Source organism: Mesoplodon densirostris, chromosome 18 (genome assembly GCF_025265405.1).
Source record: "Mesoplodon densirostris isolate mMesDen1 chromosome 18, mMesDen1 primary haplotype, whole genome shotgun sequence".
Taxonomy (NCBI): Eukaryota; Metazoa; Chordata; class Mammalia; order Artiodactyla; family Ziphiidae; genus Mesoplodon; species Mesoplodon densirostris.
Window position 1 is genome coordinate 18,501,243 of NC_082678.1, and position 21,762 is coordinate 18,523,004.

The 21,762-nt window shown below is 62.8% G+C and overlaps 2 protein-coding genes across 2 annotated transcripts; one reads left to right on the forward strand and one right to left on the reverse strand.

Moving 5' to 3' along the window:
• The first annotated feature begins 241 nt into the window (after window positions 1-241).
• EVPL (envoplakin) lies at window positions 242-16,906 on the forward strand. Its single transcript, XM_060082710.1, has 22 exons — window positions 242-339; window positions 2,652-2,751; window positions 3,101-3,255; window positions 3,369-3,495; window positions 4,248-4,373; window positions 4,575-4,613; window positions 4,725-4,886; window positions 4,978-5,085; window positions 5,282-5,377; window positions 6,343-6,465; window positions 6,922-7,068; window positions 7,410-7,564; window positions 7,726-7,823; window positions 8,113-8,285; window positions 9,620-9,798; window positions 9,886-10,024; window positions 10,155-10,348; window positions 10,897-11,047; window positions 11,763-11,846; window positions 12,430-12,540; window positions 12,646-12,738; window positions 13,454-16,906. The coding sequence occupies exons 1-22, from the start codon at window positions 242-244 to the stop codon at window positions 16,904-16,906; spliced, it is 6,111 nt and encodes a 2,036-aa protein (XP_059938693.1).
• Window positions 16,907-17,543: 637 nt separating this feature from the next.
• CDK3 (cyclin dependent kinase 3) lies at window positions 17,544-21,027 on the reverse strand. Its single transcript, XM_060080583.1, has 7 exons — window positions 20,861-21,027; window positions 20,435-20,512; window positions 20,235-20,355; window positions 19,972-20,142; window positions 19,788-19,889; window positions 19,319-19,522; window positions 17,544-18,172 (listed from the first exon to the last, which is right to left on the reverse strand). The coding sequence occupies exons 1-7, from the start codon at window positions 21,025-21,027 to the stop codon at window positions 18,047-18,049; spliced, it is 969 nt and encodes a 322-aa protein (XP_059936566.1). The 3' UTR covers window positions 17,544-18,046.
• Window positions 21,028-21,762: the final 735 nt, after the last annotated feature.

Below are 21,762 nucleotides of genomic sequence, written 5' to 3' on the forward strand. Positions count from 1 at the left end.
GGAGCGGGCGTGAGGGGGGTGTGGGCAAGCGTGGGTGCATGCGCACAGCCCCGCACAGCCCCGGCTGCTGGGCTGCCTCACCTGCAGGGAGGGGCCGCACAAAGACCGCCTGCCCAGTGCCCGGCCGCCCCACCTCGCCAGAGCCCAGCTGAGCAGCCAGCGAGGCCTCACACCAGCTGCCTGCCACCCGCCTGCCATCGCCGGCCGAGCCCAGCCTGAACCCGCACCTGCCTTCACCACCATGTTCAAGGGGCTGAGCAAAGGCTCCCAGGGGAAGGGGTCCCCCAAGGCCTCCCTGGCCAAAGGTTCCCCCAAGGGGTCCCCCAACAAGCACAGCCGGTGAGTGGGGCCGGGGGAGGGGGCTGGGGCCGGGGTGGCGCCAGACCCAGGTGCTCCAGCCACCTGGGGGAAGCAGGCCAGAGCCGGGGCCAGCCCAGTGCTGGCATTCGGTGTCCTGAGGCCGAGAGCCTGGGTCTGGACTCTCTCTCCTCGACCCAGGCCGAGCTCCAGCCCTGGCAGGAGACCAGGGATGGCCTGGGGCTCCCCACATTCTCCGGGGGGCCTGAGGGCCACGGGTTAAGGCTGCACTGTAGACGTGCTGGATGGGGGCCTGAGCAGCTGCCTTCCTCTGCTGGGAGGCTGGGGGACTGTCTCCCTGTCCATGGCTCTGCCCTCAATGCTCTGCTTGGATTTTGATGACCCGTGGGACCTGGGCACAGCACAGGGTGGGCAGAAGGACTGAGGCCGGAGAAGCCAAGAGGTGGCAGGTGGGGTGCCCGGAGGCAGGGCTGTGCTGCCCCCATGTCCAAGCTGCAGCTTTCCCCACCTGGCTCACGCCTCGGGCCTTGAGAGTTTTATTATAGAGTTGAGATGATTCCTTCACCCTATGGGTGTGTGGAGGGGGTGCTGGAGGGAAGGGGGAGGGGCCCGTGGGCCCCAGACATCCTCAGAACCTCTCTCAGTTCCCCCAGCTCCCGGCAGAGCCCAGCCCAGCTCTCCAGAGCCGCACAGTATGCAGACTTGGCCAGCCTTCTCCTACTCACTGGCCATCAGTCCCCTCTGCAGGGTGGAGATGGCGGCTCCCGGGGTCCTGGTTGTGGAGGTGGGAGTGGAGATGAAAGGCCCATCACCCCAGTAGGGACCAGGGTGACGACTCCGAGGCTGGGCTTCTGGGCAGACGGGAAAGACGGCAGTTAAGACTCACTGGAGCCAGCTGTCCTCCCTGCCCAGGGTGGAGTGTGCTCCTCCCAGCAGCGCCCCCAGGGCTCAGGACCCAGAGCTCCCATCCCCAGGGAGGCTCCCTGGCAGCTCAGTCCCTAGGGCCCTGTCCTCTGGCTGCAGCCGCCCCAGGAGGGCTTATCATTCCCCTCATGTGCAATCTGCTTGTTCAACACATTTATTGAGCACCTACTGTGTGCCAAGACTGTTCTAGGCCCCGGGGATGCCATCGTAAACAGAATCGACAGGTCCCTCCCTGCCTTCGAAGCGCCTACATTCCAGAGGAATAAAAACTAACACTTAACTGGGTTCTGACTCTGCCCAGGACACTTAAGATGAATCAGTTCTCTTAACGTAATGACTCAGTGAGGTAGATATTACTAGAGCCTTACTTTACAGGTAAGGAACCTCAGGCACAGAGAGATTAAGTAACTTGCCCAAGACCACACAGCTGTAGTGGTGGAAAAGGATAAAAACCAGGCCGTCTGTCAGAGTTCTTTCAGACTGTGTCTTTGCGTCACCGCCCCTCTGCTTGGAGGAGGCTTATCCTTTGCCCCCTGGTTCAAGGCCCAGCTCATGAAGGTTTACCTTTCCCAGGACTGTGACCTCACAGGGTGCTGTGCTCCTGAGGCTTAGACCACTCTGCCTTTTATTAGGTCTGCTCGAGCCTCTGGGCTCCAGAGTGAGCTCAGTTCCACAGCAGGCGCCCTACAGAGGCTGGGAAAGGACCCTGGCAACCTGGTTCAGGCTCATACTCTGCTCCTGGCTGTGTGGCCTGGGGCAAGTCAGGTCCCAGTTTGGGCTCTGAACCCCTAAATCTGGAAAGGGTGCCCTGGCAGTCTCGTGGCCTCCCCCTGGCCCGGTGCTGTGTGTCTCCTCTGGAAGCTTGTTAGCTTAGGCACAGGAAGAGCCCAGGGCAGCAATGGGGAGACAGGGTTGGCGTGAATGGAAGTTGGGCTGGGGGACACGCTGCTGCTCCCCTGTGCCCAGCCAGCCCAACTGCCCCTCCCCAAGATCCAGCCATTCCGTCTCAGGTATTAGGGGCTGAGCCAGTGATTCACTCACTCCCCTGCGGGCTGCCTGCCCTACAGCCAGAAGAAGCGGCAGGGAGCTAGGCGGGGTTGGGGACACACTTCCAGGACAGGGAGGTCGGCTGGCTCTGAGGTGCCGCGCACACCCGAGACCCCCATTTTCTGAGCCCTCCTGTGGAGGCAGCGCTTCCCCGCCCAGAACTGGGTATCTCACAGAGCTTCCTGCAGAGAGGCCAGAGCTCCCCAGGTCTTGGACTCCTCCCTCCAGGGCAGTGAGCCCGGCTGTAGGGCAGGACGGGGCAGGTGGAGGAAGGGACACCACCCAGCTGGGCAGACCTCTGCCCAAGGGAAACAGAGGGACCTTTTCCAACCACGCTGCCCTCTGTCCCCACCACCCATCAGAGCTGCCACCAAGGAGCTGGCCCTGCTCATCTCTCGCATGCAGGCCAAAGCCGACCAGGTGGAGAGGGACATCCTGGAGACCCAGAAGAAGCTGCAGCAGGTGAGGCCTGGGGGCAGATGACAGGGCGTGGGCACCTGGGAGGCCCATTGCCATGCCTGGCGGTCCCTCCTGTGCCCACCTGTCGTGGTGAAGGTGGACAGACAGTCCAGTCTTTCCCTCGCCACTCTCCAAACACAGTGGGAGAGAGGGCTTATCCCTCCTCTGTCTGGCTCCTAACCTGGGGGGTCAAAGGGGCTTGAGGGCCCAGGCCTCCCCTGTGTCCTGAGTCCGCCCCGCAGGTGTCCATGCCCTGCCCTCTGCCAGTGTGGGCACCAAGGTTAGCCAGAGTCCCTCAGGGTGGGGCTCAGGCAGCAGCGGCGGGCAGTGAGGATGCCATCTGCTGCCGCAGGACCGGCAACTCAGTGAGCAGGGCCAGGCCCTGCAGCACCGAGGGGAGGTGGGCCGTAGCCTGAAGGAGGCCGAGGAGCTGCTGAAGGACCTCTTCCTGGACGTGGACAAGGCCCGGCGGCTCAAGCACCTGCAGGCCAAGGAGATCGAGAAGGAGTGAGTGGGGTGGGGGCGGGGGTGGTGGGGGGCTGGGGCTCAAGGATGGAGGCGCCGGGTGTCCGGGGGGAGCCCCGGGCCCAGCTCCGACCTACTGGCCACTTCCTTGGCAGCATCAAGCAGCTGCACGAGCGGGTGACCCAGGAGTGTTCCGAGTACCGCGCCCTGTATGAGAGGATGGTGCTGCCGCCTGACGTGGGGCCCAAGGTCGACTGGGCATGGGTGCTGGAGCAGAAGCAGGTCAGGAGCCATCCCCAAAGTCGGAGACACCTCAAGGAGCTGGAAGTCACACCCATCAGCAATCAGAGGGCAACCCAGAGCTGCGTTTCGTCAGGGGCTGATGCGTGCTTGGACCTGGGGGCAGCTAGCCATCTGGGAAGGGAGTGGGCAGAGGCGATGGTGCAGTCAGGGAAGGCTTTCTGCAGGTGGGCTCGGTTGGGTTGGGGTCAGGTGGTGAGGAGAAGACATTCCAGAGAAAAGGAAGAGGCCTGGAGGAAGCCTGGGGTACGATGGGAAGTGGGGTTTTCTGGGCAGGTAGGCAGAACCAGGTCACGGGCACCCTGAGCATCACGTGAGGAATTGTGCTTTGATATCACGACAGAAGGGGTGCTGTGATAACAACGAGGGGACAGGGGAGGGCATGGACAGGGCAGGGTGTGCACGGGCTCCTGGAGCCAGGCTGGAGGTGTCCTGGCAGAAGGCAGGGCGGAGCGTGGAAACTTTTCAGAGGCTGAGCCCTGAGTCCTAGGGACCAGTGAGATTCAGGGTCCTCAGTCATGCGATGCTCAGGCCTCGGCCAGGGCCACTGGAGAATAGCATGTTCCCCAGGGTGAGCTGCAGCCATTCACCCAGGCGCCCACCTGTCCACCCTCTGCCCCAGTGACCAGCTCCGCCTCTGCCGATGGGGATGCCAGGGGCCAGGGGGAGGGTAGGTGCAGGAGGGCTCCCACCCCAGGCCCTGCAGCAGAGCTGAGCGGCCAGCCCTTCTGCAGAAGCAGGTCTGTGAGGGCCCGTACGGGCCGGGCATGGCGGAGCTGGAGCAGCAGATCGCCGAGCACAACATCCTGATGAAGGAGATCGAGGCCTATGGGCAGCAGCTGCAGAGCCTCACAGGGCCGGTGGGTGAGCTGTCGGACGCACATCCCTGCTTGGCCCCAGCCCCAGTTCCCTTTCTCCCATCAGATCCTGAGTGAGGCCTGGCTGGCCCTCTAGGGCTAGGGGTGGAGGAGGGGGGCACGGGAGGCCTAGGACGTGGGGACGTTCTCCCCTGCACCCCATCTCTCACTGCGCTTGCGTTCTCTCTCCCTTGGTCGAGGCAGGACGCGGCCAGCATCCAGAGCCAATACCAGGATCTCCTGGTGAGCAGGGGGATGGGACAGGCTGGCGGGCTGGGCGGGCCGGGAGTGGGACACAGCGTGATGGTGCCTCTTGCTACCCCTTCTCTCTCCCTGCCTCTCGCCCGAGCACAGAAGGCAGCCTTGTGGCGATGGGAGAGCCTAGGCAGCCTGTACACGCACCTGCAGGGCTGCACGCGCCAGCTGAGCACCCTGGCCCAGCAGCAGCAGTGCATCCTGCAGCAGGACTGGAGCGACCTCATGGCAGACCCCGTGGGCGTGCGGAGGGAGTACGAGGTCAGTGCGGGCAAGTGGGGGCGAGTTGGGGGGGCGAGGTGGGGGGACGAGGACATCCTCGTCCTCACCGCCCGCTCCCCGACTCTCCCAGCACTTCAGGCAGCACGAGCTGCTGAGCCAGGAGCAGTGCGTGAACCAGCTGGAGCGTGACGGGGAGCGCTTGGTGGAGATCGGGCACCCGGCCGTGGGGCCCATCCAGGTGCGAAGGCCCTCCCACTCCCTGCTGCCTCGGGGACCCTAACTCCCTCACTCGGGGAGCTTCCCACGGGGGCTAGGAAGACGGAGAGGGAGACACCACCTGGGTGGGAGACGGTGGGCAGGACTAGCATTGCGGGTGGGTGGGTGGATGGACCAGGTCGGGGCGCGGTCCGAGGACTCCGCGCTGCCGCCCCCAGGCCCACCAGGAGGCCCTGAAGTCGGAGTGGCAGAACTTCCTGAACCTGTGCATCTGCCAGGAGAGTCAACTGCAGCACGTGGAGGACTACTGCCGGGTGAGCCTGTGGGCAGGGCCGGGCAGGGGGACGGGGCTGTGTCTGGAGGACACCGCAGGACACGCTCGCATCTCAGGGGTCAAGGCACCGAATAAAAAAGACAGAGCTGTGTTGTTGTGACTAGTTCCCAGGGGGAAAATAATGTCACACATACATTCTCAACAGGGTGATATCACTCCTGGGGGATGAAAGTTGGTTCTCGTGGGTGGAAAAAAAAAAATCGTTTTTTATGCATAAATCACAGATACACGTACGTAAAGGAAATACAGCATATCTATAATACTAACATTTCATGGTGACGATGGGGAAAGTAAGGAAAAAAATGTCTAAAAAATCTCCTTTGAAGGGACAATAATGAAACAAGGGTTGACAAACATTGACATAATAGACTTACATATAGAAAAAGAAAACAAAAATTAAAAATAAAAAATGTATATATACAACAGGGACTTCTTTTTTAATAATTTCCAGCTAAAATGGTTTATTTTACTTTGAGAAAGACAAAAGCCAAGGATTTTTTTCTTCCCTTTTCTTTTGTTTAAAAGGCATTTTTTTATATATCCACAATACCATTATCACACCCACTGATGAGAATTCCGCAATATCACCCAACTGTAGGATGTATCTTTAAAGCACACTCCCAGCTTCTACTCTGAGGCACCCTGGGCACCCAGGGTCCCAGCCAGGACTCCAGGTGCTAGAGTGAGGGGGGAGGGGCACTGCCCTTTATCTGTGCAGGAAGGACACAAACCAAAGTGTTTTACGACACTGAAAGAACTGGAGTTCAGTGACCTCACAATGCCTGATCCGCAGAGCACTTTAGTTAAAAGGACTGCGGTGCCTGGATAGAAAGGCCGGCGGGCAAGTGGCAGTTTGGGTTTAACCGGTTTGCATTTAGCTGCTTTGCGGGGTGCCCTAGGGCAGCGGGTGCCCCAGCTCTGCCCCTGACCACTTACCGACCTCAGTTCCAGGAAGAGGCCGACTCTGTCAGCCAGACCCTGGCAAAGCTCAACTCCAGCCTGGACACCGAGTACAGCCCTGCCCCCGGGGGCCCACCTGGCGCCCCAACAGAGCTGCTGCAGCTGGAGGTGAGATGGCCCCACCCAGCCCCTGCACTCACTCCTGAGAACGGGGCCTGCCTGTGTGTCTGGGTCTCAGGCCTCCCGGGTACTTAGTCCTGCCTGGAGCCCCAGCCTTGGGAGCAGGAGAAGGAGGTCTGCTGCAGCAGCAGGAGCCTGGTCTGTTACCAGCAAGCCCTTCCCACCTCTGGACCTCAGTATCCTCATCGGTAATGTGACAGGGGCTGCCCAGAAGAGCTCTGAGGCCCCTCCAGCTCCCATTCTGCAGGCCTGGGTGATGCTGGGCAGCCCCCTACCCCACCCCACCCCAACCAGCAGGCCCTAGGATCCTGGGTGCCCTGGGAGGGGCTCCTTTTACTTTGCTGACTAAGAGACCCTGTCTTCATGAGGGCCAGACCCCTCCCCGGCCCTCCTGGGGGGCACGTATGGGGCTGGCCTGAGCCCCCATTGTCTGGGTCCCTGCAGGCAGAGGAGAAGCAGCTGGCTGTGGCCGAAAAGACTGTTGGGGACCTGCAGCTGCGGAGCCGGGAGGTGGTCCCTCTGCCGCAGCGCAGGAACCCACCCCAGCAGTCCCTGCACGTGGACAGCATCTGTGACTGGGACACGGGAGAAGTACAGTCTCTGCCTGCCCAGCTCCTCCAGCCCCGCCCACCCCACCCCTGCCCCCTCCACCCCTGCCCCCTCCAGTCCCTCCCCTCCCTCCTCCAGTCCCTCCCCTCCCCCTCCTACCCACTCCTGCCACTGCCCCACCCCCCGCCCCACCCCTGCCCGAGCACTACCCCTCTCCAAGCCCTGTCCTGCCTCTGGCCTGTCCCTGTCCCTACCCCAGCACCCCTGCTCCAGCTCCTGTCCCTCTACCTGTCCCCGTCCCCAGCCTCTACCCACCTTGGCCTTGATCCCTTCTCCGGCCAGGCCCCTGAGCCTGCATGAGCCCCTCCCCACCTGCCCCCTAGGTGCAGCTGCTGCAGGGCGAACGGTATACGCTGATAGACAACACTGACCCGCACACCTGGCTGGTCCAGGGCCCGGCAGGCGAGACCAAACGTGCCCCAGCCGCCTGCTTCTGCATCCCAGCTCCGGACCCTGAAGCCGTGGCCAGGGCCTCCAGGTGAGTCTGCCTGGGGATCCACAGGGGCAGGAGGCAGGCTGTGGGCCCAGAATGGGCCCTGTGGTTTGAGGCCATTGCTGGCCTTCGCCTGGACCAGTGACTGCTGGGGCCGAGGGGAGAGAGTGGAGGGACGTCCTTCTCTGATCTCCTTCTTGTTCCAGGCTGGCCTCGGAGCTGCAGGCCCTGAAGCAGAAACTGACCACAGTCCAGAGCCGCCTGAAGGCCAGTGCTGCAGAGCCCTTACGGCCTAGCCAGAAGGGTACTGAGGGCTGGCCAGGGAACAGGGGGAGGGAGTAGACTCGACTCTGGTCACTGTGAGGGCTGCCACAGGCAGGGGGTGACCCTGAATTAAGGATTTCTGCTCTGGGGATTCCATCTCCTGGGTTGGCAAGCCCCTGGGGATGTCCCTCCCTCAGTTAGGCACTGCCCATGGCCCTCCCGCCCCACCCCACACAGGACCCTCTGCAGGCACTCAGGGAGGGGCCCACCAGGCAGACAGGCAGACGTGAGGTAGGCCCTGGACCCTCAAAGGCACTCTCTTCCCCCAGCTCCAACCAGCTCAGCCCCAGCCGACCCACAGGCCCAGAAGCTCCTGACACAGATGACCCGGCTGGAGGAGGACCTGGGGCAGATAGAGAAGCAGGTGCTGACCTGGATCCGGGCCCCACTGAGCCACACCACACCACTGGAGGACCTGGAGGGCCGCATCCAAAGCCACAAGGTGGGTGAAGCAGGGCAGCTGGGATAAGAAGTGGTCCGGCCCTGGGGGCGTGCACGAAGTAAAGACGAGGCAAGTGTGGGAGCAGCCATGGGGCCCCGAGGTGGAAGAAGGGAGTGGACAGTCCAGAACTCACGCAAGCTGGTTCCCATCCTGGCTCCTCCACTGACTGGCTCTGTGACTTTGGGCAATTCACTCAGCCTCTCTGGGCCTTGGTTTCCTCATCCCTGAAAAAAGGCAGAATAATACCCAACTCGTCTGGGTGTCCTGAGGATGAAGTATAGCGAGGCCCAGGAAGGTTCTAGAGGGGCAGGGCTCAGAGTAAAGGCCCTGTACCCCAGGCTGGAGGGGTGTTCTGGCGAGAGTCCTGAGAGCAGCAGGAAGCCTGGAGCATCTTAGGGGTGGTTTCTCCCGGGTGGCTGGCAGGGAGCCCCCCTGGAGAGGTTGCAGGAGTATAAACATGATCACAGGAGGACTCAGAAGTGCTAACGTGAAAGCCGCCCCCCCCCCCCCGCACCTGGGGGCAGCAGTTTGGGTTGGATCCTTCCAAACCGGTTTCTACTCAAATACCTCGTCTGGATATAGTTTTTAAAAATTTGAAGCTCGTTGTTCACGTTATCGTGCAACTTGTTATTTTCACTCGGCAGTGTTCCGTAGCGTTTCAGCTGGTTCAGAGCGCTGGCCGGGGGCAGGAGGGCTCCAGAGGTGGGAAAGGTGCTGCAGGTGGGGTCCTGGGGCGGCAGGGGGAGGAAGCAGGAGTGGCAGGAGGAGGCACTGTGCGGTAACACGGCCTCAGCGATGCCTCTGCCCATGCCGGGCCCTGGTTACCACTGCCCTGGGACCTGGCAGTCTCCCAATAGGTCCTTGGGTTTTGAAGTCACAGCGTCAGGGGTGTCAGGGGTGCAGTTAACCTGGAAAGGAGGCAACGCGCGGCATGGAGTCGGCACCAGTGGCTTGTGGACTAGATGAGTGAATAACTGATAAAAGAATCAACGCAATAACCCCCAGTGGATGGAGCTAGGGCTTGGCTGCCTGACCTGGAGCGAGGGGGCAGGGAGCTGAAGGTTTTGCGAACAGGATAGTGACATGACGACCAAGGTGGGCAAGAACTCCTGACTCACAGGGTCTCGTCTCATCCTCCCATCAAGCATTCTGTAGATGAGGAGACTGAGGGTCAGAGAGGTTAACCCGCCCATGGTCATCTACCTGGGAACTGAGCCCGAGCACGTCTCCACCACACTCTCGGGCCTCCTGGGCAGAGTTAGGTTGACACGGCAGGAGGGCTGGGTGGAAGCCACCTGCCCAGAGCAGAGATCCTGAGCCCCACCCCACCCCAGGGCATGGCCCAGCGGCTGCAGAGCCTGGGAGCAGAGAAGGCAGCAGCCCAGCAGGAGTGTGAGGCGTTTCTGTCGGGGCACCCTGCGGGCCCCACCACCCTGCACCTACCCGTGGCCCTCAGCAACGTCAAGAACAAGTACAGTGACGTGCAGGTTCTCTGCAGACTCTACGGGGAGAAGTGAGTGCTCTGGGGATGGGGGCCGCTGGGTGAGGCCGCATGGGTGTGGCCAAGGGGGCATCTGACCCTTGGCCTCCTCTGTGGCAGAGCCGAGGCTGCCTTGGGTCTGGAGCGGCAGATCCGGGAGGCGGACAGGGTCATCCGAGGCTTCGAGTCCACCCTGGTGCAGGAGGCCCCCATCTCTGCAGGCCCAGGTGCGCTGCAGGAGAGGGTCAGCGAGCTGCAGGTGAGGGGCTGGTGGCCTCCTGGCAGAAGGGGGCCACAGCCTGACCAAGCATTTGAGGGCAGGTGGAGGGTGGAGGTGGCGTCCGACCGAACCATGAGGGTGCATCACGCTGTGTCCCCTCCTGCCCCAGCGCCAGCGGAGGGAGCTGCTGGAGCAGCAGGCCTGTGTGCTGGGGCTGCACCGCCAGCTGAAGGCCGCCGAGCGCACGTGCGGCACGCTGCACAGTAATTTCCATGAGTTCTGCCAAGACCTGCCGCGCCAGCAGCGCCAGGTGCGGGCCCTCACGGACCGCTACCACTCCGTGGGTGACCAGCTGGACCTGCGGTGAGTGCGGGGCCATCGTGGCTCATAGCACAGCCCCACGGTGCACGGTGGCCCGGCTGGTGAGCTGTGTGACCTTGGACTGGCGACTTCACCTCTCTGAGGTTCAGTTTCCTGACCTCTAAAATGGGATAGAGGACTACTCCGGTGGTCCAGTGGTTAAGACTCCACGCTCCCGATGCAGGGGGCCCGGGTTTGATCCCTCGTCAGGGAACTAGATCCCGCATGCCGAAACTAAAGATCCCGCACACGGCAATGAAGATCCCATGTGCCACAACTAAGACCAGGCGCATCCATATAAATTAAAAAAGGAAAAAAAAAGGGATAATAACGGCACCGACCTCCCAGGTGGTACCTGGCAGAGAGTGTCCGGTCCATCTCTGAATGCCCAGCTCCAGCACAGGGCCAGAGTTAGGGAATCGGCATGGTGGGTCACTCAGCCCTCCCCAACTGTCCCAGGGAGGGAGGCACCCACCAGCCTCCTCCGTGCACCCCTCACCTGTCCCCTGAGGGCAGCTCTCACCTCTGCTCTGGGCCTCGTCCTCCTGCAGGGAGAAGATGGCGCAGGACGCTGGCCTCACCTACCAGCGGTTCAAGAACTGCAGGGACAACCTGAACTCCTGGCTGGAGCACCTGCCCCGCAATGAGGTGCGGCCCAGAGACGGGCCCAGCCAGATTGCCTACAAGCTGCAGGTGCAGAAGGTGAGGAGCTGGGGCTGCAGGTGACCTGGGGCCCGGTACCCAGAACTGGGCCCTCAAGCCGCATCCCTTTCCCGGGCCACCTCCCCAACAGGGAGAGCTGCCTGTGTGCATGTGGCCCTCTAGTGGCCAGTGTTTTAATGACCTCAAAGCTCAGACCCCAGAAGGCCTTGTGTCACACCCCCCACCCCAAATGCTCCAGTTTGCCCACAGAAACAGCCAGCCCTTCTCTGTCTGGTCCAAGGTGGACAGCGGGCCCTATGCTCCTGAGGGTTACCCCCCCTCCTACTGCATCCTCTTCCTCATGCTTGCCAAGCCCCTATTACATGCTGGTAATGAACCAGGGGCGGGGGTACAGCCCGGCCCTCAGGCAGCCCACAGTCTGAGGCGGAGGCCGGTGCATCCCAGGCCATGACGCTGCTAAGTGCTTTGGTGGAGAAGCCAGAGCGCTGCGGGAGCCCATTGCAGGACATGCATGGGGGTCGGGGCAAGCAGCCTGGAAGGAACTGACACCCAGGCTGAGGCCTGAGGAATAAATAGCGTGGCCAGGTGTGTGTGTGTGTGGAGGGGTGAAATGTCCTGGGCAGAGGCCACGGTGGATAACTGCAGAGCCCTTCCCGCCTCTGGGCGGTACTGGCTGCCTGACGCCCTGGAGGTGCCCAGCTGGAGGAGAGTCCAGGTGAGCGGTATTTCCTGATTTTCCCTTCTGCCCCGGCAGAGGCTGCTTCAGGAGATCCAGGGCCGAGAGCAGGACAGGGCCATGGCATCCCGCCTCTCCCAGCACCTGCAGGCAGCCCTGCAGGTAAGCAGTTACTTCAGCTTGTCCCTTTTATCCCTCTCCCTCTCCCTCCTCTCCCTCCCCTCCTCTCCCTCCCCTCCTCTCCCTCCCCCTCCTCTCCCTCCCCCTCCTCTCCCTCCTCTCCCTCCCCCTCCTCCCCCTCCTCTCCCTCCCCCTCCTCTCCCTCCTCTCCCTCCCCCTCCTCTCCCTCCTCTCCCTCCCCCTCCTCTCCCTCCTCTCCCTCCCTCTCCCTCCCCCTCCTCTCCCTCCCCCTCCTCTCCCTCCCTCTCCCTCCCTCTCCCTCCCCTCCTCTCCCTCTCCCTCCTCTCCCTCCTCTCCCTCTCCCTCTCCCTCCTCTCCCTCCTCCCCTCCTCTCCCTCCTCCCCTCCTCTCCCTCCTCCCTCTCCCTCCTCCCTCTCCCTCCTCCCTCTCCCTCTCCCTCCTCTCCCTCCTCCCTCTCCCTCCTCTCCCTCCTCCCTCTCCCTCCTCCCTCTCCCTCCTCTCCCTCCTCCCTCTCCCTCCTCCCTCTCCCTGACAGTCCCCTCCTCCCCCTCCATCCACCTCCCCCACTGACGGCCAGCCTGTCGTCCTTTCCCCGCCTGCTCAGGACTATGAGCTGCAGGCAGACACCTACCGCTGCTCCCTGGAGCCCACCCAGGCGGGGTCGGCCCCCAAGAGACCCCGAGTGGCTCCCCTGCAGGAGAGCATCCAGGCCCAGGTGAGCCAGGGCTCTGTATCCCTCATTCCTCAACACCGCCGGGCTCCGCGGCCTCTGAGGCAGGAGCTGACACTGCCCTCCCCCACCTCCCTGTGGCCTCTCCAGGAGAAGAATCTGATGAAGGCCTACGCTGAGGTTGCAGCCGTGCACCAGCAGCAACTGCACCAGCTGGAGTTTGCGGGAAAGATTCTGGAGAAGGTATGGGGGTGAGGCCCACCCGCTCCCGCACTAAGCAGCCTGGCCCGGTGACTGACCTGGCAGATGCCCCTTCCTCCCCCCACTGCAGCCTGCAGCCCCGAGACAGCTCAGCAGCCTGAGGGAGGTGCTGCTCCCTTCCTCCCCCAGCAGCTCTTACAGGCTGGTGAACATCTCAGAGTTAGTACCAGGAGATGTCATTTGATGCGGTCATAGCTTCGCCACTGGGCAGTGCTCCGGTGGGGACGGGAGAGAATCCCCACAAAGTCTTCAGCCTAGGATCCAGCCCCAGTGGGCAAGAGGCCACCTAGGTCTCCATCCCTGAGAGACCAGGAGCCAGGTGCTCTCCATGACTTGGTGACTGGCCAAAGGACTGGCCAGCTTCTTCCCACCCAGAGGCGTGCTCCAGGGTCCCCCAGAGGAGTGTGGGCCCATTTCTGGGAGCCTGGGTGGAAGTGGAAGGGGGAAAGTTGAGGAAGGGAGGACCTTCCTATTTGCAAACGCGGCCTGAACGCTGCCTTGAATGCTAACATCCTGGGCATTGATGGAGCCTCTCAAAATCCTGCTTCCAAGCATCCCAGGTCTTCAGTTCCACCTCCCAGGACCTACTAGGAAGTCTCAGGGAGCAGGGAAGGGTCCTGATCTCAGGAGGGTGGGGTGGGCTTATCCCTTTCCTCCCCTCACCCCAGGACTCTCCCCTCTTCCTCTCACCCTGCAGAAGGAGCTCAGTGAGGACATCCAGGTGACCCATGACGCACGGCAGGGGTCTGAGAGCCCAGCCCGAGCCCAGAGGGAGTCAGAGGCCCTGAAGTCCCAGCTGGAGGAGGAGAGGAAGCGGGTGGCCCAGGTTCAGCGTGAGCTAGAGGAGCAGAGGGACCAGCTGCTGCAACTGAAGACCCAGCGGCCCTTGGAGAAAGTGGAGGAGAAGGAGGTGGTGGAGTTCTCCCGGGACCCCCAGCTGGAGAGCAACCTGTCCAGGGTGAAGTCCCAGGTGGAGGACGAGGGCAAGAAGCGGGCTGGCCTGCAGGCAGATCTGGAGGCGGCGGCCCAGAAGGTCGTGCAGCTAGAGAACCAGAGGAAGGCCACGCAGCCTCACCTGCTGACCAAGGAGGTCACCCAGATCGAGAGGGACCCTGGCCTGGATGGCCAGGTGGCCCAGCTCAGCAGCGAGATCCAGCTCCTGCGGGGGGAGAACACCGCCGTCTTGGCGCAACTGGAGGCGCTGAAGACGGAGCTGCTGGCCCTTGAGCAGAAGGAGGCGAGCGTGAAGGAGAAGGTCGTGGTGAAAGAGGTGGTCAAGGTGGAGAAGGACCTGGAAATGGTCAAGGCAGCCCAGGCCCTGAGGCTTCGGGTGCAGGAGGACGCGGCGCAGAGGAAGGGGGCGGAGGCAGCCGTGGCTGGGCTGCAGGCTTGCATCGCGGAGCTGGAGCAGGCGATCCGAGCCGTGCAGCCGAAGGTGATGGTGAAGGAGGTGAAGAGGGTGGAGCAGGACCCAGGCCTCCTCCAAGAGGTGTCCTGGCTGAGGAGCCGCCTGGAGGCGGAGAGGCGGGAGAACGAGGCGCTGGCCGGGGAGCTGCAGGAGCTGCGCAGCAAGCACAGCGCAGAGGAGAAGCAGAAGCCCAGGGTGGACCTGCAGGAGCGTGTCCACGAGATCTTCCAGGTGGATCCGGAGACGGAGCGCGAGATGGTGCGGCTCAGGGCCGAGCTGCAGGAGACCGCCCGCAGGAGGGGTGGCGTGGAGGAGGCGGCGGGGCGGCTACTGCCCGAGCTGGCGGTCCTGCGGGCGCAGAAGCCCGTGGTGGAGTACAAGCAGGTGACGCAGGAGGTGGTGAGGCACGAGAGGAGCCCGGAGGTGCTGCGGGAGATGGACCACCTGAAGGCCCAGCTCAACGAGCTGGTCAATGGCAGCGGGCGGGCCCAGGAGCAGCTCATCCGGCTGCAGGGGGAGCGTGACGAGTGGAGACGGGAGCGTTCCAAGGTGGAGACCAGGACGGTGAACAAGGAGGTGGTGCGCCACGAGAAGGACCCGGTCCTGGAGCAGGAGGCCCAGCGGCTGCGCCAGGAGCTGTGGGAGGCGGCCCAGAAGCGACGGGCGGCCGAGGACGTGGTCTCCGAGCTGCAGAACAAGTACCTGCTGCTGGAGCGGAGGCGGCCCGAGGAGAAGGTGGTGGTGCGGGAGGTGGTGGTCACCCGGAGGGACCCGAAGTGCCGCGAGGAGCACAGCCGGCTGAGCCGGAGCCTGGATGAGGAGGCGGGCCGGCGGCGGCAGCTGGAGCGGGAGGTGCAGCAGCTGCGGGCCACCCTGCAGGAGGATGAGGGCCTGCTCAGCCTCCGGGAGGACCGCGGAAAGCAGCTGGCCGTGGAGGGGGAGCTGCGGCAGCTGACCCTGAGGGTCCAGGAGCTGCAGAAGCGGCCTCCCGCGGTGCAGGAGAAGGTCATCGTGGAGGAGGTGGTCCAGCTGGAGAAGGACCCGGACCTGGAGAAGTCCCTGGAAAGCCAGCGGCGGGACCTGGACCAGGAGAAGAGCCAGGTGACCGAGTTGCGTCGGGAGTGCGAGAAGCTGCAGGTGCAGATCGACGTGCTCCAGAAAACCAAACCGCAGGAGAAGACCATCTACAGGGAAGTGATCAGGGTGGAGAAGGACCCGGTCCTGGAGGGTGAGCGTTCCCGGGTGTGGGAGATGCTCAACAGGGAGCGCGCAACCCGGCAGAGCCGGGAGGAGGTGGTGAGGTGCCTGCAGGGGCAGGTAGAGCGGGCGGAGGCGCTGAGGATGACCTGGGCGCGGGAGGAAGCCGAGCTCCAGAAGGCCCGGGACTGGAAGAGCCAGGAGTGCAGGCAGCTGCAGGAGGAGCTGCAGGAGCTGGAGACGCGGAAGCAGCAGCAGGTGCTGAGCCTGCAGGAGGAGTCGAAGCTGCTCGGCCAGAAGGCAGAGAGCGAGCGGCAGAGGGCAGCCCAGCGGGGCCAGGAGCTCTCGCGGCTCGAGACGGCCATCCTCCGCGAGAAGGACCAGATCTACGAGAAGGAGAGGACCCTCTGGGACCTCCACACCAAGGTGAGCCGGGAGGAGCTCAACCAGGAGACCCAGACGCGAGAGACCAACCTCTCCACCAAGATCTCCATCTTGGAGCCTGAGACGGGGAAGGACATGTCCCCGTACGAGGCCTACAAGAGGGGCATCATCGACCGAGGCCAGTACCTCCAGCTGCAGGAGCTCGAGTGTGACTGGGACGAGGTCACCACCTCGGGTCCCCGAGGGGAGGAGACTGTGCTCCTGGACCGCAAGAGCGGGAAGCAGTACTCCATTGAGGCCGCCCTGCGCTGCCGGCACATCTCCAAGGAGGAGTACCATCTCTACAAGGACGGCCACCTGCCCATCAGCGAGTTCGCCCTGCTCGTGGCCGGGGAGACCAAGCCCTGCTCCCCCGTCTCCATCGGCACCATCATCTCCAAGTCCCCGCTGGCCTCCCCGGCCCCCCAGAGCACCAGAGTCTTCTCTCCCGGTTTCTCTCTCGGCTTCTCTCTCGGGCTCAGCGAGGACAACTTCCCCATCGCCGGCGTCTACGACACAACCACGGACAACAAGGTCACCATCAAGACGGCCGTGGCCAAGAACATGCTGGACCCCATTACCGGGCAGAAGCTGCTGGAGGCGCAGGCAGCCACGGGGGGCATCGTGGACCTCCTCAGCCGGGAGCGCTACTCCGTGCACAAGGCTGTGGAGAGGGGGCTGATCGAGAACAGCTCAGTGCAGAGGCTGCTCAGTGCCCAGAAGGGCTTCACCGGCATCGAGGACCCCATCACCAGGAAGAGGCTGTCAGTGGGCGAGGCCATTCAGAAGGGCTGGATGCCCCAGGAGAGCATGCTCCCGTACCTGCGGGCGCAGCACCTGACCGGAGGGCTCATCGACCCCAAGAGGACGGGCCGCATCCCCGTCGCGCAGGCCACACTCTCCGGCATGATCAGTGAAGAGCTGGCCCAGCTCCTGCAGGACGAGGCCAGCTATGAGAAGGATTTGACAGATCCCATCTCCAAGGAACGGCTGAGCTACAAGGAGGCCATGGGGCGCTGCCGGAAGGACCCCCTGAGCGGCCTGCTGCTCCTCCCAGCCTCGCTGGAGGGGTACCACTGCTACCGCTCGGCCTCCCGCACTAGCCTGCGCTCCCTGCACTGACGGGGGCCAAAGCAGTCACAGGAGCTTGTTTGAGGGGGGAGGGTAGGATGCATGCACCCCTGCCCCCAGGGCAGCCCAATCCGAGGGGGTGGGTCTTCCCTCTGACTGACTCTCGGTGTTGGGCTCCCTCCCCCCGACTTTGGTGCCCAGTCCGTCCCCTGATCTGGATGGAGATCAGCAGTTCTGTTTTCCTCCCTCCTCCCTCAACCCAGTGCTTCCAATAAACAAATTCTCCTGGTGTCTTGTTCACATTTGGGAACATAAGAGTCGATTCGTCTGGGGCATAAGCATGAGGGACAGCACTCCTTGGGTCCTGGGGAGTGGACACGCCCAACTGGCCCTGCTGGGGACGGGGTGCTTTCGGAGGCCTGTGGCTCCTCTGACTCTAGGAAGGACCCGACGGGGGCAGGCCATGGAGGATGATGCCCTCCCCCTGCTCCCCACCGGCTCAGGGCCTCTCAGTTCAGGCCAGGAACTGTCTTCAGCCCGCTGTCAACCTCCCCCTTGTCAGCAAGTCCCTGGTATTCCCCCCTGAGCAGAGAAACACTGGAAAACTCAGGAATGCATCAGTTTTATTTTCTGTTCTTAAAGCCAGAAGCAAACAAACGTTAAGCATATCCTAGGTGACAAGACAACTACTTAGAACACGTGGCCTGCCCCAGGATCAGGAAGATGTCCTCTCTCCCTCAGCCCGCTTCCTGTTTAACTTGGGACTCTTAACTGGAACTCAACTCTTCCCCAGACCATTTTAAATCCGGAAGACCAGCCAGGAGAAACCCTTTCCCCTGGGCTCTGGCTCTGCAACTGAGGGCCAGGCAGCTGAAGGGCACTAGGAGGGCCTCACTGGAGGCCCGGGCAGGCTTCCTACTCTCCTCGGCACCTGCCATTCTGGTGCCAGGGGACCCAGCCTCTAACGGACCCCCTCGGGCATGGGGCTTCTGTGCCCCCATCTTGAAACGGCACCGGCAAACCCAACAAACACAGGAACTCGCTAACCTGCTGGCAGGACAAACCCAAACTCAGCCCTCTGACGGCTGATGCCAAATTGCTCTCCCCCCCAGATGTGTCTTCTTTCTTGGGAAGTGAGTGGGGAGGCAGGGGGGCAGCAGCTGGAGAGAGGTTTTGAGGCCTCACACCTTCTCAGCGGCAGAAACGCTCCAGCACACACTGGTGTGGGGCCGGGGAGGTCTCGGTGGACGAGAAGTACGGATGCACAAGGGCGGCCTTGGCTGAGATGCGCCGGCTGGGGTCGTACTGCAGGAGTTGCTGCGGAGGAAGAGGAGGAGGGGAGAGACTGGGCCCGGGGTGGCCGGGGCCCCAAGCCCCGAAGCAGAGCTGCCGTCACACCCAGACGGCACAAAGCCAGTACCTCCCAGCTTGAGAACCAGTTCTGGACACTCCTGGAATCTGGGGACAAAGACTTCATTCTAGTCCAACCCTGCTAAGTCACCCCGTCTCCTTCACATTACTGAGGCTGAGTCAGTCTCGCCCCTTCCTTAGGGAGCTTTCCAGGCTCCAGCCTAGTTCTAGTTGAGACAGACTTTTCTCTAGGTATCAGGATGAGGGAACCAAACCTGTCCGGGGAGCATGCTTGAGGGTGGGGCAGAAACACAGAAATCCCTAAACCTGGCCAGGCTGCGGAAGGGCCCCCCTGCCTTAGAGTAGCCAGGATGGAGGGCTAGGAGGCTCCGTGGGAAGTCCACTCCATCCTCCTGGCACTGGGTTGGGAGGCGCACACAGCCCTCTGGAAAGCTGGACACAGAGCCTGAAGATGAACTTCCTGCCCTGCCTTCCTCTGACCCAACACCAGACTAAAGAGAGAAACATGCTCGGAGTCTTTGTGGGCAAGAATGGACAGCTCTGCCTGAGGCCCTCCGGGCAGCCTTGGCCTGGGCCAGCCCAAGGGGTCAAGAGGGTACAAGCGGAGGGGTGAGTGAGGACTGGGGCAGAGGCCGAGGCAGCGGGGAGCAGCCTGCTCTGAACAGCCTCGTGTGAAGAGTAACCGCTATGGAAGGCATTGCGGGGGTACCGAGGCAGTGGGCGGTGTGGTCCCTGCCTGGGAAAGCTTACAGCTTAGATGGGATAATAATGTCCACGAGAAAAAATTACCAAAACACAAGGCAACTAAGAAAAAGGGCACATATCACAGCATAAGAACAAAGCTAACTAGAAGAGAGAAGTTTTAAAAGGGATGATGAACATTGGACCTATCATGGGAGAGGCTTCCAGGTGGAGCAATCAATACACATGGGGACAAGCCAACTGTATAGGAGTCAGAAAAGAGACGAGCTGGGACTCAGAAGGAACCAGGGCTGCCTAAGAGGCTAGATGACAAAGGGGACACTTCTAGCAAGAGCAACAGCTGGCGCGAGGAGGTCTTTCTCAGCCTCCCTGCCGCCCACCTGTACCTACCATGAGCAGGTCCTTGCCCTCTGGCTCCAGGTGGGGCACGATCTCCTCCGGCCCCTTCCTGGTCCACTTGGGGAAACTGCCCTTATAGTCAGGCAGCTGGGTGACTCCTGGCCACATGGCTTCACTGGGTGTCCCCAGGGTCCGAAAGATACGAAAGAGTTGGTCAATCTCAGAGTCGCCAGGAAACAGGGCTCTGCGGGTCACCTGGAACGGGGACGGGGAGAAGGTGTGGGGTCTACTCCCTTGTCATGCAGAATCCAATACCAGAAAAGAGGCCAGACCAGGGAGGCACCTCCAAGATATCTTTCCCAGGGCTGTGCTAAAAATCCTGGCCTTTTTTGGAAAAAGACCTTAGCCAGTCCCAAACACCCCTTAATCCATTTCTAATAGAATCAGAGCCCCTTCTACCCCCCACCCCAGAGGACCCTGCCTGTGGCCTCCCTGTGGCCATGTTTGGCCCTCTCTGTACCATCTCTGCAAAGATGCAACCAATGCTCCAGACATCCACAGCTGTCGAGTAGAACTTGCTTCCCAAGAGGATCTCGGGGGCACGATACCAGAGTGTCACCACCTGTGGGGACAAGAAAACAGCATCATTCAGGGTAGCTGGGTGCACGGGTGACATCCCTTCTCTCCCCTCTGTCCTGCGGTACCTCATGGGTGTAGGTGCGCAGGGGCACCCCGAAGGCCCGAGCCAGTCCAAAGTCAGCCAGCTTGATGGCCCCCAACTCACTGATGAGCAGATTCTGGGGCTTCAGGTCTCGGTGGATGACCCGATGAGAGTGGCAGAAGTTCACCCCCTGCAGCAGCTGGAAGAGGTAGCTCTGGAACAGCGAGCGTGAGAAGGAGCTGGCTGAGCAGAGGCGGGGCCGGCTGAGCCAGCGTTCGCCGGTTGCCCCCGTCCCTCCCCCGGTACCTTGACTAAATGCAGGGGGAGCTCGGAGGCTGGGGTGGAGTCCATGTACTTCTTCAGGTCCTGGCTGAGGAACTCAAACACCAGGTAAAGCTTCTTCTCGCTGTGCACCACGTCCAGCAGCCTGGCCGGGCGACACCAGTCACCATGCGGCTCCCAGCCGGGCTGGGAGAGGCCCAGTTCCCCACTCCTTCCCGCCTCACCTGACGATGTTGGGATGCTTAAGCTCTTTGAGCAGGGAGATCTCCCTGATGGCGGTGCTCGGGACGCCCTCGGTCTCCCTGGAGAACAGAGTGGTACAGCAGTGGAGGCAGCAGCTGAGCAGGCCCTTCTGCTGGGGGGCGGGGGGCGGGCGGGGGGCGTCACCTGTGTTCCTTATTCCCTAAGGATGCCCACCCCCCTCCCCAGCGATGGGGCTCTGTGCTCCTCGGCACACACCCGTCACCCCCAGCGGCCGGGGGCAAAGCCTGGTCGGGGTGAGGACGCATGACGGCTGCACCTCTGTGGCCCCCGTGTAACTGGGGAGCACTCGGAAAGGAGTGAACACAAAACCCTGTGATGAGGGATGGATGGGTGGGCTGTGGGTCACCCCTGGACCAGGGGGTCTCAGATGCCGTCCCAGAACTCACACATCCAGCCTGATCTTCTTGAGGGCCACGAGCTGCCCGGTCTCCTTGTTCTTGGCCTTGTACACCACCCCATAGGTGCCCTCTCCGATCTTCTCCACCTTCTGGAACACATCCATGCCCGCAGAGTCGCCCTGGAAACAGAAGGCGCCTGGGGCGTTCGCCCCCATGCCCAGCACCCCCGCTGCCCCTCCAGCCTCTACGGCACAGCCTGCCCGGCCCCTGCCCAGGCCCCCCACCGCCCCCCTGCCCCGCCCCCCACCCCGGCTCCTGAGGCCTGTGGCCCCCAGCGCTCACCCTGCTCTGCCTGCCAGGCCGCCCAGGCCCGGCTCCCACCGCCCACCAAAGCCCCAGCCCCAGCCCCAGCCCCAGCCCAGCCCCGGGAACCTGGTGTGGCGCAGGGATGCCCCTCGCCCAGCCTAGCCCAGGCAGAAAGCCCCAGGCCCTAGGAAGCGGATGCCCTGAGCCGGGCTACGGAGCACCGGAGGGCCCAAACTTCTCCTGCCCCCGCCCCCGCCCAGCCAGGCCTGGACCCCGGGGGCAGAAGGCTGCCCGGAGGGGCCGCCCAGGGGGGCCAGGGTCAACTCAGGGCAGAGGTCAGGGGTCAGGAAGGGCTTCTGAAGCCACAGTCCTGCCCTAGGCTGCATAGCCAGGGCGAGGTGCTGGGCCTGGCCTGTTTGGGGACGCTTGGCCTCCTGTGAGGGCAGAACCTTGGCAGGAGCAGCCCCTACTGTGTCCCTGGCCCCCCACCAGGTCCTGAGCGCCCCCAGCGCCCTCCCCTCAGGCCCCCAGCCCAGAATTCACCAGAAACCCTGCGCTCCCGCAGCCTCACTGCCGGGCCGGCTGCCTGCTCCGAGGCTCCCCCTGCTGGCCCCTGCCGGCGCTGCACCACGCGCACGCACTGC

Coding starts and splice junctions, on each gene's coding strand:
- EVPL (XM_060082710.1), top strand. CDS start 242: ATGTTCAAGGGGCTGAGCAAAGGCTCCCAGGGGAAGGGGTCCCCCAAG. Junction 4,614..4,724: donor GCCAATACCAGGATCTCCTG/GTGAGCAGGGGG, acceptor GCCCGAGCACAG/AAGGCAGCCTTGTGGCGATG. Junction 7,069..7,409: donor GTGACTGGGACACGGGAGAA/GTACAGTCTCTG, acceptor CCTGCCCCCTAG/GTGCAGCTGCTGCAGGGCGA.
- CDK3 (XM_060080583.1), bottom strand. CDS start 21,027: ATGGGGGCGAACGCCCCAGGCGCCTTCTGTTTCCAGGGCGACTCTGCG. Junction 20,356..20,434: donor AAGCATCCCAACATCGTCAG/GTGAGGCGGGAA, acceptor TCGCCCGGCCAG/GCTGCTGGACGTGGTGCACA. Junction 18,173..19,318: donor AGGGCAAGGACCTGCTCATG/GTAGGTACAGGT, acceptor CTTCCTCCGCAG/CAACTCCTGCAGTACGACCC.